Below are 20,523 nucleotides of genomic sequence, written 5' to 3'. Positions count from 1 at the left end.
CGCTAAATGTTTCAAAGGCACATTCGGGCATGTCCAGCCACTTTGAACATGTTCGTGTCTGGTAGTAAGCTTTAAGTATATGTCAGAGTGAGGGAGGTGAGGGCCTGTCTCAGCCAGTGCCCTCTTTACAATTGAAGGTTCGGGGGTTTAGTTTGCTGCTGCTTTTCTATTTCACTGTCAAATGAACTTGGGCACTGTTGATAACGATGATTATCTGCAGGTAATCCGAACCAATATGCCGCCAGACTTAATCCTGTCTGTGTGGCTCATAGTGCCCGGGATCATGTTTGGTGATAACATGGAGACAGATACAACACTAACACTGACTTAGTGGCCCAAGGCTCAGAAGGAAAACCATAAAGACAACAGTCTTTATCAGCAGTGGCAGTTTATGGGGTCATATAAAGTTTAGGATATCATTTGTAGGAAGTTATTGGTTTTTTATTTATTTTTGGGGGTTTTTTTGTTTTGTTTTTTAATATGCCAGCATATAATGTGCTTTTTTAATTCAGTGGTCACTGCTGCATCAAGGTGTAATAAATAATGATCACAGGAAAAAAAAAAATCACATGACTGTGTACATTAAAATATGTTTTTTTTACTTGCTGTGACCCCGCAGTGTGCAGTGTAACTGAGACAGAATATTGTTTGGCTGGAAATTTCACACTCACACACACTGTGTTCAGTTTGCAAAAAACAGGACTATCGTTTCAAAAACATGTTTGCTGCAGCACAGCATGTGATCATCATGATGGTTGCCATCTTGGCCTGTCAAAAAAGCATTCATACAGCAAAATGTACAAAACATTTAAAATAACCCTGAAATACGAGGCAATAAATCAACTGAACAAAATCAGTAATCATCACTTTTTGATTAAGACTTTGAGATTATTATCCACTGCTGACAATGTCACTGATAAAATTAATTTCCTTTACGAGCCCACGTCAAGGTCAGAATTGTTTGTGTGTGTTACTGTATACACAACAGAGACTGGAACAGGACTTAATGCCAGCACTGTTTCTGCCCGCGTCGCTCATCAAATCTTGTCTGTTTGTGCTGTACATCACGAAGACAAAGCATTAGTGAGGGGGGGCAGAGGGCAACTTCTAATCCTTTGTTTCTTATGAATTCTGCATCCATGCACTGCGTTGGATGACAGTGCATTCTGGACTCCCAGTGGCATCACTTCTGCACGCTGGACAAGGAGCGACGCCAACCATAAATAACTTTCCACAGTAAGCACTTCAGATAAAAGGAAAAAATGTACACTGCAGATTTTCTTCACCTTTTCTAAGTAGGATCACCCACTGTCAAACACACTGGGCCATTGTGTTGCGATTTCTTTACTTACTCATAAATTCAGGCCCCTTTTCTTTGGAACCAGCTCCCAGTTTGGATTCAGGACACAGACACTCTCCCTACTTTTAAGATTCGGCTTAAAACCTTTCCTTTTTTGATAAAATATTTAGTTAGGACTGGATCAGGGGATCCTGAAGCCTCCCTTAGTTATGCTGCAATAGGAATAGGCTACTAGGGGCTTCCCATAATGCACTGAGGATTTTTCTTCTGAACTCACCTTTTTGTACTTGCTATGTGTTTGCACACCACTCTGCATTTAATCAATAGTTATTAGTAACTTCTTTTCCACAGTGTGTCCTGTCTTTCTCCCCTCAACCCCAAACTAGCTGTGAACCAGGCTCAGCCTCCCTGAACCAGGCTCAGCCTCCCTGAGCCTGGTTATGCTCGAGCTTCCTTCCTGTTGAAAGAGAGTTTTTCCTTCACACTGTTGCCAAGTACTTGTTCATAGGGGGCCGTGTGATTGCTGGGTTTCACTCTATTATTGTAGGCTCTTTACCTTATAGTAGAGCTGGGCGATAGAACGATAACGAACGATCTGAATAACTTTTTCTCGATAGAAAAATTTAACTATTGCGATAGACCTCACCGCTCTTGTCCTCTTAAAAAAAAAGAAAAAAAAAAAGAACAGCCAATCCAAATTAAGTAGCGCAGAGCTGAACCAATCACAGCGGCTTTTGTCAGACTAAAGTAACTGTTAAAACTGTTTGAAAAGCTAAGCTATACAACAAGGAGAGATTGAGAATTTCCTTTTAGTTCTCAGTTTATTTGATATTGACAAAAGTTAGTCAGTTTTGTCTGTTCTTCTGTAAAACAAACTAAGATTTATTTTTAGAATTAATATTTTGTTTCTAAGTGGAATTGACAATTTAGTAGTCTGTGTTTTTTGTTCTATTTTGAAACTTAAACGCTTTAGCGGCTGCCTTTTGTGTAGTTTGCAATATTTGCCTTTATTTATCTGAAAAAGTCTCATGTTCCTTAAGTACATCTACCCTGTTGAACTTATTATGGGAAATAAATATTTAAATCAAAACAAGCTGCTGATTATTTCACATTTTACTTGTGAGCAACGGCACATTTAAATCTTACAAATATAGTTATTTGGCTTATATCATGATATATATCGTTATCGCCTGAAATGAAAAAAAAAAAACAAAAAACATATCGTGATATGAAAAAATCTTATATCGCCCAGCTCTACCTTATAGTATAAAGCGTTTTGAAGTATGTGTTTGTGCTCTATAAATAAAACTCAATTGAAACTGTATATGTAGAGTAAATGAAAAATCAACACTATACTACATCAGGATTGTTGGGTATGTATAAATGCATATTACTACAATATGCATACATTTATTTATGGATGCATGTCAAGTTTTATACTTGATATCTGCCTTTATAACATACTGCATATTTAAGTAATTCTGCATGAATGTATAACATGGCAGCTTCTCAGGAGAGCAGGGTGGTTAGCACTGTTGCCCCACCTTCTATGTGGAGTTTACATGTTCTCCATGTGCCTGTGTGAGTTCTCTCTAGGTACTCTGGCTTCCTTCCACAGTCTAAAGGCAGAGTTGCTGATGTTAGGTTAATTAGTGATTCTAAGCTGCCTGCAGGTGTGAATGTGAGAGTGAATGGTTGTCTGTGTTTTGGCCTTGTGATAGACTGGCGACCTGCCCAGGATATACCCGGCCTCTAACCAAATGACACCTGGGATAGTTATTGGCTCGATCACAACCCTGAACTGGATAAGCAGTTAAGAAAAATAAATGTATGGATGGGTGGGTGGGTGGATGGATAGATAACTTTGTGCTGAATCCATTATGTACATAAAACAGCAAGATATTTCACATTCTGTGTCGAATGGTGACAACCATCTAAGGACAAAATATTGTTGGTTGCTGCAAATAAAATCATAAAATTGCAGGTTTTACCACTGAAAATTCTAAAACACACACACAACAATCACACTACAGCACTACACGGGTCATTTGGAACTAATCTGGAAGCGCCATGAAGCTCAGAAATCTATAGTCAGTGATTGGCTTGAACTGTTGGCTATCTGAAATTACAGAGTAGACCCAAGGCACTCATTAGAGAGAAAAAACTCCCACAGACAAAAGCAGCTTGTAATCTTTGTGGTTAGTGGTTACCATTCTGCACTGACACCAGTGGGTGGTTTCAATCAACACTAACTATGGTGTGGGGTGCCATGAGCAATGCAATCGTTTTACAGAAGTTGTGGGAGATGTTGGTGTTTGTAAATATTTTTCTACCAGTACGGGGAAAACAACACATGATGTACTCATTACCTGGAGCCACCAAGCTAAAAATTAACGCCACATTGGCAGAAATCTTTCTCAGTCCCACGCTAATCATTTTTCCACTGTAAGTGAAATGTGTTTCTACCCGTCATTTCACCACTGCTTCTTCAACTTAAAATATCTATCTACTTGGAAGTCAACAATTTGTGTTGTAAATATCTACAGTGTTATAGTACCCTGCCACTGTTTGTGTTTATTCAGTGCCATTTTTATATTCTGGTTTGATTTCATTCTTTGCATTTTTGTGTGAAATAGAAATGTCTTGTCTGTGCAAGTGAGTGAAACACAGATGCGCATGCTTTCACATTCTTCTCCCTATAAAAGCGGAACTTCCCTTCCTTCACTTATAACTTTGAAACTAGGGCTGTAGTAAAACCGCCGCCTTGCCACATGTGGCATGAGTTATTCTTGCACTTTTAGCAGCTTGAGGTTGCAACTTTAGAAGCTTGCCCAACTTTAACGGGTTTGTTATTACAACTGACAGGGAGGGTATGACAGAGAGACCTCCTCTCCTTTTTAAATCGTACTGATGGAAGTGATACCCTCCTTCAGTCACATTTCTTTGTGGAACTTTCAGCTGCACGTGATAATAAAGGAAGATGGGAGAAATCTAGACTGGGCAAGGCCAATCCCATGAGAAAAGAAACATAAATAAGCATCCCTTAACGATAACTTCTGGACCCATGTGGCATGTAACATGTAAATAGGACAACATTCATTATACCATTGTTGTCTAATGACCTCTTTCTTTCTGCACTTTACAAACAAAGAAAGTTATTGTGCATGTCTGCACCTATGTTAAATCTTCACCCTTGCTGATGTGACTCTCAGTTACAGCCAAAGGCCACAAGTCACTGAGCTTTCACTGAGACTTTTAGAAATATCAGGTTACAAACATTCAAAAGTGTCTTGCTAGATTTGATATTTGAGCAAAATGCACCACTGATGTCCCCCAGTATTAATTCATTTTTTTAATTATGCAGAAAAAGTAGATAAACACAACAACATTAGCCACTTCTTTATGGAGAGTCAACAGATTATATGAACTAAATTAGTACAGGAAATACATATCAGGCTGAGAATCAATTATTACACACTACAGTGAGAAATCTGTGGGTTCAGTTCAAAATAGCCTATGCTGCAAAGTATATATGGACACCTCGTCACTTTGTCTATTTGAAGGCTTTAGAGAAAAGTACTTTCTGTTTGAACAATGCCATGCTGCTAAGGCCTGCTGAGTGACAGTACTGCCAAAGTCCACAGTGGCTAAGAAAGTGACCCTTTGGACCAACACTCTGTTGTCTAAATGCCCTTTTACACATTTCCATTAACCTCACAGCATCTGAACCTGTTAGTTTCAGTCTGACTGGGCACCCTGATCCCTTCTCTAAAAGCAGTCTTACTTGGCTGAACTTGGTAACACTTGTATATCACGTTCAATACAAGCACAAGTTACGACGGCATGCAGCCACATTAAACAGGGGCATACAGTTCAGAGATAGACACAAGATTGCCACATACTGATATACTAAAGCATGCAGACAATGTGACTTTTGTGGCTATCAGAATGAAGCCAGGGGTAACACTGACGTAAAAACAAAATGAAATGAATGAATGCTGTCACTAAAACAACAAACCAAAACTGATGAAACAATGCCAAGTATGGCTGTTTGACAAATTATAACTCTTACCCTAATTACTGATGAATTGGGATAGTGAATGAAAAAATATTCATCTTGGCTCTTGCCTGAAGTAAAAGGCTGAACTTTGGTATAGATTTCCTCCAATGTACTTTACACACAAAAGGAATATAATACACAGTGTGATCTGGGCAACAGGAAAAAAAACTTCCCTCCAACCTGTAACAGAGACTACTGACAGAAATGGCGTAAACCACTAGGCCTGGTTTTTCATTAAACATGTCTGCTTTGACCACTGTAATATAGTTATTCAGTTTAACTTTTACCATTTAGCCATCACTTACACAACAGCCAGAAGATCCTAAACATGACTTCTTGTTGGACTGGTACTGGGCCCGATAAAATATTTGCCCTTGTCTGTGTTAAGATTTCTAAAGTAACTGTAGCATATTGCACAACAGAGATGACGTTTGTGTTTAAAATGACAAAGCGCTAATTTAATCTTGCAAAAAATGAAAATTGCAAATGAATGGCAAATATTTCTAATAAAATGTAAATGATGCAATGCAAAACCTTTTTGCAAATTGGTGCTATGACAAAACTATGTGAGTGCACACCATATCCTTCAATTACACCAGCTCTCATGATTCAACATGAGGGAGTGACACAAAGAATGAGCCGCAAGGGTAGTCAAACTGGAAATGCAAGTGGGTGTTGACAAGATGTGCTGTGCATTTAGATACATGTGTATCATTGCATTTATGACAAACTTTACCCAAAACACATCTACGCACAAACACGTCTATCAAAGTAGAGGTAGATCATGTGTAGCTCATAGTCATCTCTCCAACACATTAGACAGAAAGTATCTTTGTAATAGGGAATCATTGCTACTAGCTTGATGACTAATCTCTGAACCCATACATTTGCCTGTGAGTTACAGGCTGAAGTTGAAGAAAAACATGCTGGAATGTACCCCTAGCTTACCGGTGAATGTGGGTGCAAGATCAGTTTAAGAAAATGCAGCAACGTTTATATATTCTTAAGGAAAGTGATACCATTTGTTATGTGGCTCTTATCTCCAGTGAAAACTAGTGGTGTTTTGAGTTAAGATGTAAACATTACTTCACAGATAAGAAATAAACCTTCTTTCAACAGAAACCGTGTCTATTTCCGCGATAATCTTGCGATAATGTAGATATTGGCCAACGTGTTGGTGTGCAACAAGAATGTCAAACCTGCAAAGAAAGTAGAAAGTAGACCTGCCCTTCAAGTAAACTTGAAGGCAGTTCTCCATCCCAGATGGCAACCAGGAATAGACTGATCTTCATGCACACAAATGGCAGGCCAGTGTCCCTCACACTACACACTTTCAAATACTGTAAACCTCCACACTTTAAAAACTGTTTTCAGGTAAACATATTAACTGCTATTTAGCACAAGCTTTTACAGACATTAGTTAAGAAAGTAATTGGATTAGTGTAGTTAAGAGATTAATTTTAAGGGAACCCTGTAAGTTTCAGCCTAAGATTCTTTTCCCATGGCCTCTGATTTCTATAAGCTAGATCTCATAGACTTGGCAGGCTTCAGTGAGTAACAGAGCTGTGTATTGTAATAAGATAAGAACGGACAGGTGGCGCAGTGATCAGGTACCAGACTGACTGCCTGCTTTAGATATGAGCCGAGAGCCTACTGTATCTCTTCCTCATTTCTCTCCTAGCTCAGAAAAGGTTCATAAGTAAGAAGAATTATTTCAACCTCATGCTGATAATTACCTCATCCAGGGGAAAAAATAAAGTCTTTTGCGGCCTTAGTTACAACTCGAAGCACCTGCACCCACAACTACTGCATGCCAAGTAGTAGATTTCTACTCAATATTTCCTGTTTCAACAAACAACAGAATACGTGTTTGCTGCTGGCTCTACAACTGCTTTATCAACATTAGTAACATTAAAAACGGTTTTCATAAGCAGCACAGAGTTATACGGCAGAGTTATCAAGGTTATCAAGTTATCAAGGTATCAGCTCAGTTAAAAAAAATGTTTAAAAATTAAAAAAATAACAACATCATAGAAACGTGTGGTATGAGATCTAACTCTTACCTTGCAACTGTTTAAATCTTCCTTCGAGGATGTTAGAGTATTGCACCTGATTAACAAAAGCTGCTGGGGACAAGCAGGAATCTCTTTCCCTGTGGTCCCACTCCATGTTTTTTTTTTCGTCCTCAAGCCGTCTTTGTAAAATATTCCTCTCAGGCACAGAATGAATGGGTATTCTCCCACATAGCACAACAGAAGCAAACTTTGCGACTTTTAAAAGAAAAACAAACCAAGATCAAATCCTTGAAAAGGTTATCCAAAAGATACTTTTAGTGTACCACAAAAGCCTTGGTATATCCTCCTCTTTTATTCCCACAACACAAGCTGAGAAATGTTGCCGCCTTTTCTTCTCTTCATCCACCGTAAGGTCCACCTTGTCCAATGACACGCAGAGTGAGTGCAACGGTGGGGGATTTTTTCAAAGAATCATTTAACCAAAACTGAGGAGCAAAAAGTTCTCTTGTTTCATTCATTTCACCACCCCTCTGGCCTCTGAGCAAAGTTACACTCCCTTGTGGTTCTAGTGAGAGAACAAAAAAAACCCTGGGTATTCCTTCCCTTCAACCTCTGTGCATTTGCTGGAGCAGAACACAGGAGCTGCAGGCAAGCTAACCGGCCATAGTCGGATAGCTGTGTAAACAAAGCCTGCTGGGCTCTCTAAAAATTGTGCCATTTGCATAAGGTGTGTTTGAAGGAGGAGCACATAGATAGAACATGGTGGAAGCGAGGGAGGAGGTGTGAAGGCGGACTAAACCATTAAAGTCCTCTGCTCAGTGTAGCCCTAGGTGGATTATCTAACTCCACCTTAATTCCAGAGAGCACCGGGGTGTGGCTTGCCTGAAAGGTGCGTCACAAAAGTCCTCATCATTTTACATGATCGTATGTTATTTTGTAAGACAACGTTTAATCTTTCCTTTACTGTATGTGGGGGCTGCGTTATGAGAAGGGCGTTAAGACAGGAAGGAAGCTGCTGAGAAAGTCTCAGAAAGGCAGCAAGTGTTTCCTGCCATAACAAGATTCAAAATCTGTCAACTTGCGTGTTACTTCATGAGGCAGAGGGGGTGGAAGTGAGTTGTTAACTCTTAAAAACTAAATGGTTTAAGCAGATCTGACTTCTTACTAGTTTAGAACCAAGTACTAAAATGATTCCTGGCAGCTCTTCAAGAAAATCATTAAATTAATTTCATTATAATCAATTTAGGCGTTTTCAAGCAGTTAAGAACTGATTCTCACCATTGTATAGTTGCTGAATACATACTTGCCATTATTTCCATTAAAGAGTTTAATCTGTGTAATACAGAGTAAGTTCACTGTTAACAAAGAGTATACATTAACAGGAGATTATAAATATAAATTCTTAACAGTAAATAGCATTGAATGGAAACTTCACCTTTAAAATGTAATGTATATTTAATAAACGCCAGCTCAAAAATAACACAAAACTATAAACACAGTGAGGACAAAGGTCATATTCTTTCAGGCTCTTTTAGTCTGGTCAGGGGGGATCATTGTGGTCTGGTCTGTGTTTGTCCTGATGAGCTGGCAGCATCTGGATTGTTCTCATTAGAGGACCAAATGCCCCAGGCTTTCTGTAACTGGGTGTTTATGGAGGGGGGACTGGACTAATGAGATCCAAAGAGGACACACTTCCTCTTGAGGAACAGCGACTATGCTACAATCAAATGTAGTGAGAAAAATAGTGCACCAAAGCTATCCCACTTAAAATCCCATTGGACATATTTTAAACATCGCAATCACATCAAAAATAAAAACCAGATAAATGTGAGCATTACCTCGCTATGCAACCCACGAATGAACAAATTAAGAAACAAGATTAGAGTTACTTTTGTGAAACATGAAAACTGTCTAAATGACATCTGGGAGAAATTCCACACTCAACAAACTACAGGCAGTGACAATGAATAATGAGCTTGTGTGGTTAATTAGCCTGATAAGACAGAAAAACCAGAAGCTGCTGGGGGAGTAAGCACTAAAAAAGGGGAAAGAGTAGACATCTCTTGCTAAACATGTATATTTTATCTGTCTCACAGCACAACCCCAGCTGAGCACCCATGGGAGGACGGAAGAATGAAGTGTACTCTAAACTTTGATCTGAAGGGGAATTCCCCTAAAGAGAGTAGGGTGAACTACTCATATGAGTCCATAAATGTGGCGAAATTTACACAAGCCAAATACAAACACACGTGTCTGTTTTATGTTTCAGTTGATTATTAAAAATATCCTATTAAAAGGCCTACTTTAAATACAGTTCAGGTTTGTTGTGTCTATGATAATTATGCAGATCTATTACAAAACTGAACACAAAGCACACAGATATTGAGAAATCACTCAAATAATTTTCAAAGGCCATGTGTTGTAGCTGTGGACGCGCTCTCAAGTGAACACGCCTAACTGTTTGCGTTTGAAGCAAGCCGTTGGTTTCAAAAAATGCAAATTTGCACAGCTTGCCTTGCTGCCCACACGGTACAGTACAGTCGATAAGTGGTTATCTGTAAATGAAAATGATCTTAAAACAAGAGAAGCTCTCCACTGTAAGAGGTACGCACTGCTAATCATGTTACATAGAGACAGGCACAAAACGTTTGACAGAAATTGAGAGGAAGACGTGAAAAGAAAAAGCACCTTAGAGACTGCACAAAGTCTTGACATTTGGGGAGAAGTCATAAACGGTGGGCCTAAGCTAAGCCTGGGGGGAATAGCTGCTAGAGCATGTCAAAGAATGTGCACATCAAGTCCACACTTGTAAAACTTAGACAGTATTTAAAGACATTCACATAGAAGCGCACACATACACACACAAGTTCTTGTTTGATCACAAGTGCAAACAGTATTACAGCATACTGCTATATAATAAAAAGTTACCTGACAGGACATGACTGTTTATAAAGTGCAATTTCTATATAACGGCAGCTCCTAAAGGAAATCAACTGTGGTGCACTCCTCCCCAGTAAAATGAGGTGTATATCTGACAAACACATTGACTACAATAGTGCTCAAGATCATTATAGCGTGTGGTTTCGATGTGTGCGTGTGCGTGTTTGTGCATGTATATATGTGTGTTGGCGACTGCCTGTTGCTCCCCTCTGCTGGGTTCATTATGACACTGCATCTTGTTTTTAACAATAGAGGTTTTAATAGAGGTGAAGCCAGGCCAGGCCAGTTAAATAAACACACACAAACACACCTCCAGCAGATCTGATAAAACAGCCAATAATGTGTCACCTTATTTGACGCTTCCAACAATGGCAGACTGGCCTGTGTTTGCACAGCTTTGAGGCTTTGGAGTAAGCTACTGAATAAAACTGTCATCGAAATTATTATTATTATTGCACTCTTAAAAAGGATAGCATCTTAATTCATTTCAGTAAGATCACTAATCAGACATAACATGAGTTTAGATGCAGAAGCACTGGTGTGAAAAGAACCTGCACAGAAACAGATCAACCTAGCCACATTTCTCTTTGCTCAACAGACTATACAGCTTCCTCGTTTTGTCCTCCTTTTGGAAGTATTTCTGTCTTGCCCTATAAAGACAGAACTGAGCCTTTGGGGACAAAAAATAATGAAACCTGTTCCCCAGTCTACAGAGATTTCTGCAGTGTTAGTATCAGGACTGATCTCAAGTGAATATTGCTAAAACTCTTGTTGGATATTAAAACGCATGCTTTACAAAACAGTTACAACATTGGGGTAAGTGCAAAACGATCTTTCTCATAACATATTGGGAATAAAAGAGTTTTCTTAAACTCAACTTAAAAAGCTCAAGACTTCACTGTCACAGGTTTTCTATTCTCACCTTCTCACCAATTGTTTTACAAGTTACATTTGGCATTGCTTTTAGCCATAATACTCCTCGGAGTAAATGTCTTATTTTCCTCAATGAACCTTCTTTCCTCTCCCGACTACTTCACCAAAGAAACTGGTAGGATAAAAAACTCTGTCATGTCAGAACATTGTGAGGGCAAAAAGGAAGCGCAGAAATATCCCATAATAGGTCTGTTTGCAGACCTATTATGGATAGATTTAAACTGCCTGCTAACCAAATCTTGGAATACAAGAGCATCAGCATGTGTGCAGACACTTGATCTATAAAAGTCTTGGTAAAATTCGAAAGATTTTCTAAAAGCTAATAAAAAAATTTCCCAATCATGTATGTAATGTATGTATGGAATGTCACCATCTTTAAATAAAGACTTGTCATATGGTAGCATTTCGGTATTTGAGACCAAACGTCATTATTGAGTTGTATCTTTTGTTTACTTTTTTATGTCATTTCGTTGTACTTTTTTAATCGTCACACAATTTACATCACACTGTAAAGCTCAGCACACTTTAATGGATCCATCAGTGCAATTTTAAAACAATCCATTCAACAACAACCTTAGCTAGTCAAGCCTTCAAAATTAGTAGAATTTAATTCAAGTCTCTCCTGGGCAATTTTTATCCCTGGATACCTGGCATGCACTGGTATACTTAATAAATTGTACTTACAATTTAGCCTTTAGTGTTACAGTATCCGGCCTCTAAACAGACATGTGACACTCTTGTTTTCAATTGTGACAAAATGTTTTAAACAGAAAGAAATGCACGTACATGGGTGCACATTGACAAGCAACACTGGAAGAATGTACACTGATGTGTAGCATACCTGCGAGGGCCTTAATACGAGACCGTTCAAAGAGACGTGCCGAACTGTTCTCATTGTCCCAGTCAGTCTCTGCTGCCAGGTCCCAGCGATTGTTGATGTCATTGTACTGCTGCTGGATCTCCAAGCTGTCGAAGTCTGTTGGCGAGATTGTGCTCATGTTGTCCAGGCTGGAGAAAAACGCATTCAACCTACAGTTCGGACACAGAAACACAGACAGTCAGTGCATGGACAGCAGGGAGAGGTCATTGCATAATACAAGAAGCTTCACAACACTAACCCTTGAAATATTTGAAAGACAAAGTTTGAAAATTAAACTTCAGAAACAAATGGTCCACTTCTATTTTCCATATAAAAAAAAGAAAAAAAAAGAAAAGACAATGCACGTCAACCACACACTGAGCACACAAAGCCTGCCAGCTGCACTCTAGTTTTATATGCTCAAATGTAAGTCATATGCAAATGCAAGCTTGGACGGTGCAACTGCCAGTGTGTAACAGACTTTGAGATAAGTTTAGCAACTGTCACGAAGTCATTATGCTAGTCGATTAAAAATGAGAGCTCCTGTAACTCCAGTAATGTCATTGTATGCTGAGTCATAACGGCACAGCAGTGTCAACCTACTTAGGTTTCAACTTTTGCGAGTATATAACTATAACCTAGCAACCAAAAAAGACGAAGACATATGGCAGTATAAATACACTTACACAGTGTCATACTGCATTAAACCAGGGTTGTAATGACATAAAAGCTGCACATAAAAAAGCACTCTCTCATCGCATGGCTTCACTTCTAAAATTAAATAAAGGTAAATAAAAAACTGCTTATCTGCTAAAATGTCAATACGTATTGTATCATTGCAGCAAAACTAAAATTGATTGTTTTTACAAGATACTTTAATGGAAAGGGGTTTATACCAGAAATCTACTCCCCTGCTTTTGTAGTCTTTTTATGCCATTATTGCATCTTTTGTAAAGAAACTGCACTGAACTAAAAAAATCTTTCCTTATGTCAATATGATAACAGTCCAATTATTATATATATTTACTGAATTTCCCAGAGGAACTGACTCTAGGAATTAATAAAGTTCTGTCTATATATTTATTTACCCATTATTGTAGATAAATAAGAAAGGTTAGTTAAATGGCACCTGTTAAAAGAGAGTCAGTCCGTTAACAGGTGTGGAGTCTTGGAACTGAAAGACATTTTGTTAACATTTCACAACATAATTATGAGATGTGTGTCATTCATGCATTCCTGTGCAAGTGCTGGCAGATTATATCACACAAACAGTAAGGGGCCTCATCAAAACATTGCTCTACATCGCCACAGCTCGCCAAGTGGTCTAAAACCTCCTCAGAATAAATTAGTCACCTCGGTCCTTGAATCACTGCTAAGAACGCAATATCTTCCCATCCTGCTGTTTGTACGAATTCAGCATCCAGTTATAAAAAAAAAAAACAAGGCTTCCTAATACGGCAACAATCAATACTTCAAACAGAATGAGGTCAATCCCACCCTCTTTCTCCAGCTGGCTAGCTCTCAGAGTTTGGTCGAGAAGCAGAAGCATCTTGTCTTTTCTATTCAATTGAATCCTGAGTGTGAGACAATTATTCTGCACAACTACAGCACAAGAACTGCTGTACAGGCATGGTGACTCACACCTTAACCATTTGACATGGTAAAAATTCTATATGTAAAGGCTTAACTGTATATACAGCACTAACCAGACACAGCTTGTCTTTAGTGTTATGCACAAATACACACAATAGGGGACCTACATTAAGATTAAGCCCCCTGCAATAGAGATCCATTAGCTAACTGAAGCCATTTGCTTAAGAGCATTGAACAGATTAATAGACATGGTTGAGTAGTCAGTTTGTTAATACCTGTGAGTTTAGCTTTAGTTGTGTCTACCAGCTGTGGCTAACCTAATCAGAGCCATTAGATGAGGAGCAGTGATGGGAAGAAATGACAGATTTTTACAAAAATAATTGTGCTGTTAAAAGTAAGTAATTAAAGGCTAAGCATGACTGAGAACTGCTGAGCCCTGTCCTTTTGTTCAAGGTTTAATTTATTCATTAAAGGATGCAAACTGCCCTTTCCAAATATGGACATAAATACTGTCCATCAGGTTTATGTTTTAGTTTGGTCATTATTAGATCATGTTATACTGCAAAGAATAATCAGGCCACATTACACACAATTAGTATGCAAATTCAATTTCTGAGTCACCCAGGTATGACTTAAAAAACCTGATAGCAGCCAATGGAATAGATTTATCTGGTTAAATGTAAAGCTGCTGTTAATATATCTGGGAGAACTATTCTTGGACTTGTCATGCTTTGCCAAGTTGATGTATCCTCTAAATCACACTGGAAATCAATAACAGACAGCTACCAGATGGGCCCAATCTGAGTGTACACAAGAAATACAGGGCCAGATTGCATCTATACATGTTCCTTCCATCGCTGATTCTAGAAAACACACAACAGGCAGGCTATAACATCCCAGAGCAAAGTATAATAAAGGAAAAAAGTGCACATTTTAAAAGCCTAGCATGAACTCTAAAAGGAATCAGAACTGAACCTTTGTATCTTAAAATTTTAAAGAGTGTTCACTCCGTAAATATCTGTGGCTACACCGTAGCAACCTACTGTGTGACAGAGCAAAAGTATAAGGCTTCAGTCAGTTTTGTATTTTCTTTACAAATATATTTTTCCTGAGCAAATTGTACATTTACCAGTTTTTAGTATAGCTTAAGACAGAAAAGAAGAGAAGAGATGCTGGTGTTGCACTTTCTGGTGCACCGTTGTCAGTACTGGGATATTGCTAATTATGATTTTTATCTTCGTTTTTAGATAGTTTTCTTCAAGTCATGCACAGCCATTTCTGTTGTGCAGCACCTGCGTACTTTAACATAAATTTGATTTTGTAAAATATACATAGAAAAACAAAACAAAAACAAATGCTTGGAAAATCCTATTAGTGGTTGATTAAGAAAGTGGATGGGAATAGAAACTAAATGCATGGATTAGAGAAGCAGGAAATACAACGCCTTGGAACTGCTCCTTGATTTGTCACCTATCTGGCGCCCTAGGAGTGACTTGCCTTTTCTCTACAACTCACTGTATGCATAAGTAGTCAGGTATATCACTGAGTCTTCAGTTGAAGATTGGAGCGATGTTAAAATATTTGTACTATGACACAGTGGTTTCAAAAACATCCAAACACTGCTCTCCTCCTTTTCAATTCATGCTTTCTTCTTTACTCTGGCATATTATAGGACTAATAATAATAATAATAATAATAATAATAGAAAAACAAAGACACTACTACACTATGTGACTGGTATGGTATCAGTCTAGCGTTACTGATAAGTAGCTACATTTAAGATTTCTACATAGCCCAAATTATAAAAATGCCACAGCATGGAAGCAGGAGTCACACAGAAGACAGACTATCCAGGACAGGCCTGGCAGTAATATAGTCCAAGGCAATCTGTTTGGGGGATTGGCAGGAGCTGGAGAGGGGCAGGACCAGTGAGGTCACAAGAGTCTGGCAGCGATAACAAAGCGCCAATCCTCCCCTTGTTGTGAGTATGAAGAGGCTTGGCTCAGTGTCTGGACTAATCGCTCCTCAATGGATCAGACTAACAATCCCCTGACCTACTATGATACAGCCTACTGTACTCATCCTCCCACACACACACGCACAACACTGGGTGACATAAAAACTGCACATACAAGCTGACCTGACCTATTACCGCACACCACCCCCAACAGCCCTTCTACATACAGTATACACATGATGCTTTTGAAAGTGACACTTACAAATCCACCCACGCAGCATGCAACCATATCAGCACTCAGCACACAAAATAGATTGGTCCAACACCAACAATTATGCCAGCCTGAGTGATGTGCAGCCACCTCCCCCAGTCCAGACAGAAACAAAATCAGATAAAGAAATTAACCCATAAAAATGCAACTTTGTAAAAATGCCATGCAGGAGCCTTCAACCTGATTTTTTTCCCCTAAAAAAGCCTATTTTCCAAATCTTCAGACATAAGATTTAAGCCCCAAAGCTACTTAAAAATAAATAAATAAAAACACAGCCTGGCAGACAGATGTGGCACAAAAAGGTCACATAAAAGAGTTTCTATGAAAGAAAATCCCCCCAAGGTCTAATCCACAAATACAAAACAAAGACAAACATTTGTGTATGAAATATTTAGAACCTGTCACAGCCTTTATATCTTAACATGCTTTTGAAAAATTATTACTGTAATTAAATCAAAACAATATACAAATGAAAGGCACATGACACAGATACATAGTGCTTCTGTACAATGGGAAAAAGATTAAAGTAGGGCACAAAGAAATGCCTCGTGGCTAAATCGAGCTCTATACTGGGCAGACACACATCAGGCTATTACTCACAACAGAACGACACTGGTTAAGAAAGGAAGGCAGAGCTAGCAGTATGATAGGCAGCGCCACCACCTCTGCCTATTTTTTCTTCTGTGTCACCCCACCTCCCCTCCCAGAGCTGCCTCCCTTTGCCCAGCTGGGCTGTTTGTCACTGCACCCGTTAATCAGGGAGAGAGGAAAGAGAAATAGAGCCTGCAATCAGTCACCCTCAGGGAATTAGGCTTGTGCACATTAACCAGCCAAACTGCTACCTTGCACCAGGGGAATAGGGTAGACGGTCTCACACACACACACTCCTTATAATGGCAGACAAAGGGGCGATACAACTCATAACAAAACCATGTTAAAACACAGTCATTCAAAACACACAAACATAAGATTTTTAACATTTTACCAATTTCATTGTAAAAATCTTTAAGTGAAGGAAAAAAAACTAAAATTAAAGAAAATGTTTTGCTGGCATTCTTTATGAGTATACCGAAGCCATGAGCTTTGCATTAATGAATATTAATATATTCAAGTGAATGTGGCACCTCTGCTTTGCCCCAAATCAAGCTGCCTGTGATACTTAGTTGAGCCTGCAGGGTGTGGAGGCAGATCCCAAAAAGCAGAGGACAAAGCGTGCCCTGCCAAAGTGGCCCCACACAATGGAGAGTCAGCAGAGGGATGAGGCCAGCCGTTCAAGCCTTTCCTGTTTGCAGAGATGAGGCAGCCAGAGGCACATATGCATCAGAGGCCCTTCCACGGCCTGCTGATCCTGGCCTGAATGCCCTGCTGAATAGGACAGCAGAGATCCTTTGTTGACCTGTAGCATCACATTTATCAAACACTCACGCAGCCAGCATGCCCTTCACATATCGACATAGATATCAGCCTAACTCCAGATAATATTTTGTTTTGATGTCATTTTATTCTACATCCGTATTATCTTTTCATTTTCACAAATGACACACTAAATTAATTTTAACAAGTAATCATATTAACAGTCAAACTAATTTATTAATCAATGCAACATGGCAAATACAGAAATTGTTTTCCAGAGCTGAATTACTATTCACTGCAAGAAGTCACATTTCCCTGTAGTCTTGGAAAATGTCATCAAACTCAGTGACGGTTTACAACTTTCTTATTAGTCTGAAAACACAGAAGCGCTACTATATACTTTAGGTACTTAATGGACAAAAACATAACGATCTAGTTTATAAACAATGTCAATCCTCCACATGACCTCTATATTATTGAAATCTGTATTATCTGACAGAAAACATGGATGCCTATGACCTACATCTTCTTCAGTGATTTGTCACATTTACAACAAAAAAAGAATAATTAATAGTCCCATTGGTATCATTAATGTTCAGTACAGAGAGATGCTGCTATACAGGCAAGTTAAGGCCCAGTGAGAATACTGGCCCATCCACAATATGGCTTATTAAGACTAATACTAAAAACAGGCAAATGCTATAGTGTTTGTGCTCCCCTCTTGCTGCTGCAGCTGAATGAGTCCTGGGCTTAGCCTTCATTTCTAAATACATTTGGCTGGGAGTTACAATAGCATCAATCTCCCAAGCTGCCAGAAATCCAAATTAAAAACATCAGTGAATTAATTATTCATGCCATTTTAAAACACACAAGAACAAATGCAGGCACGAGCTCGGGCATCACGCCTGCATGTGCTAATACACAGTGCTTCGGATTCATACAAGATCATTCATATCAGTGAAAATAGCTTCATCCAATCAGAAAGCTTTACTACTTGATGGACAACTGGCCAATACAAAAATACCTGGAACCAACAACACTACCCAATATATGAATAATGTGGCTGAATGTGAGCTATAATGAGAAAATAAAAAACAAAGCCTTGCTCTCAAACATTTCAGTTACCATTAAAAATCCTAATGCGCCAATATAAAAACACACCAGGATTTTCTTTTAAGATTTCTACCAGTGGTGTGTAATATTTTTGTACCACTTTACTTTTTAGTTTCTAAACCATCTGAAATGTAAAGTTTTATTTAGCAACATCCTCTCTCTGTAGGAGTTTGATAATTGTTACCCCGTGATTAACAACAACCTCATGAAATATGTTCATCTGGGTGACAGAAAATAACACATATTTAAGGTCTGCGGCAGATTTAAATCACCACGTTGGTGTTACTTATAATGGTGGTGTCACACAGCTGTTCTTCGAAGTGTTTTGAAAAGGACTAGCAAGCATTCATTTAGCAAATTGCAACCTTTGGCAAAAACGTGATCACTTTAGTCAAAAAGCAGTCTTGCTGCACTAAGATGCTGTAGTTCCTAAATGTAATTTCAGAGTACCCAGAGAAAAGCAAGAACTGATAAGCTGAACGCATACACTGAAAGGTATTCATTTAATTTTAAGATAAGTGATTATCAGCAAATGCTCCTATCCAAGTACTTAACCACTGTCCATATCAGTATTGCTTGCTAGCTCTATGATTTGAAGTGGCAGTGAGACTTTGCGCGTTCAGATTTCTGTGGGGGTGTGTAACACTTTGTGACCTTGTGAAGCACTGGCGAAACAACTGTTCTCCATCTAAAAATCAGCCCCCATAAGTGGTGCTGACAAAAGCCTTCCAGACCTCACCTTTAAGAGAGATATTTATTCATTAAAAGACTCTAGATGCAGGTTTAATAGAGTACAAGCTGTCATAATAAAAACAGCTGGAAAATGTCATGTTAAGAGTTGTGTTTTCCCTGTTTTCTACTGCATCTACTACAACATCAATGCTTCTGGCAATATTATAAATAATATAAAGAGAGTGCTGGTACTCGTTCAGTTTACATAGTTGGTTTTCATAGAATCTGAGATACTGTGTAAAATTTAACTGAAAACTGTGCAAGCAACACATAAGGAACGCAGGTTACTAGCATTCCTGATGCTCCTAATAACCTGGCGCATCAGGTTAAAGAACATCTGTATCACTGTGGTGCATCTTAAAAACAATCTATAAGCATTAAGTTCAGTCAAGTTCTTGACTACAGTCTGGTCGCCACATTGTACCAACCACACCCAAAAGCAAGCAAGCACACAACTAAATAGCTATGCAAATGTGAATTTAATATTTCTTAATGAATCAAAATAGCAAAACCAGCAGATCATCACAGTCAACACCTATAGTACACCCATGTGATGCTGCCTTGTTTCTTAGCGCAGGGAGCTAATTTTTATTAAGCAAACCACTGGGTATACATGACATCATAAAATGTTTCAGTGTGAATCCTCAGTGAAAGAATGGAGTACCAATGTTAGGCAAGACCAATGTTAAATGCTTTGGCACCATAAAGACAGCATAAATTTATATTACCCTCTTATTAACTGATAGTTGCTGATTTACTATAATATATTGCTTGATACAATAAAACAATGGTCATGATCTGGTCATAGAGATATTTATAAATCTGGTTTTTATAAGAGCAAAGTGCAGAGCTGCTATTGTACTGAGTCCGTGTATAACTTCAAGAGCAGAAAATGGCTGTAGCCACTTGAAAAGTGATAGAACTGGAGCATCTTTAAGTGCTACTTCATACTGGCTGCAAAAGTAAGTCAATTCCCAAAGAGCCCTAAGTTAAAACTATACAGCGTTAAAAAGAATGTTTAGATCCTGGTACAAAAAGTATTTTGTTCTCTATGGATGGCTTCATATATCTAGGCAAGGTGAATTTTATTAATCCATCTGGACCCTGGAATTTAGGTTTTCATTAACAGATATTCCAGCACAAAAAACACTGGGAACTAATCAGCCTTTTCTAGGCTTCATGTTCACTAACTAAAATCACTGAACAGGACCTTTGTAACTCGTTTGTGCTACTGATACATTTTTATGGCTTGCAGTGTGGCACAGACTGTCCAAGAGGTGTTTCCCTCAGTTTGGTGAGTGAAATGTTAGTGTTGTGAGTCAAAGCAATGTTGTCCATTTCCAAACCTGTTAATCCACATTTAAAACTGAATTAATGCTGGAAGTCCACTGTAGAAG

At 38.7% G+C, this 20,523-nt stretch overlaps 1 protein-coding gene across 6 annotated transcripts in view; it reads right to left on the bottom strand.

The window, feature by feature from the left end:
* The window catches only part of sptbn2 (spectrin, beta, non-erythrocytic 2), a 48,361-nt gene that overhangs the window by 21,193 nt on the left and 6,645 nt on the right, over positions 1-20,523 (bottom strand). For 3 of the 6 annotated variants that reach the window (XM_082550167.1, XM_082550169.1, XM_082550171.1), the window contains exon 2: positions 12,090-12,277. In XM_082550167.1, coding sequence (XP_082406293.1) covers positions 12,090-12,246 — 157 coding nt within the window. In that variant the 5' untranslated portion in view covers positions 12,247-12,277. Of the gene's footprint in view, positions 1-7,423; positions 8,141-12,089; positions 12,278-13,236; positions 13,258-20,523 lie in introns of those variants that run through there. The other 3 variants (XM_082550168.1, XM_082550170.1, XM_082550172.1) reach the window with 3 other exon arrangements.

The sequence above is a fragment of the Aulonocara stuartgranti genome, assembly GCF_965226115.1.
Source record: "Aulonocara stuartgranti genome assembly, chromosome: 10".
Taxonomy (NCBI): domain Eukaryota; kingdom Metazoa; phylum Chordata; class Actinopteri; order Cichliformes; family Cichlidae; genus Aulonocara; species Aulonocara stuartgranti.
This window is presented reverse-complemented; position numbering and strand designations above follow the sequence as displayed.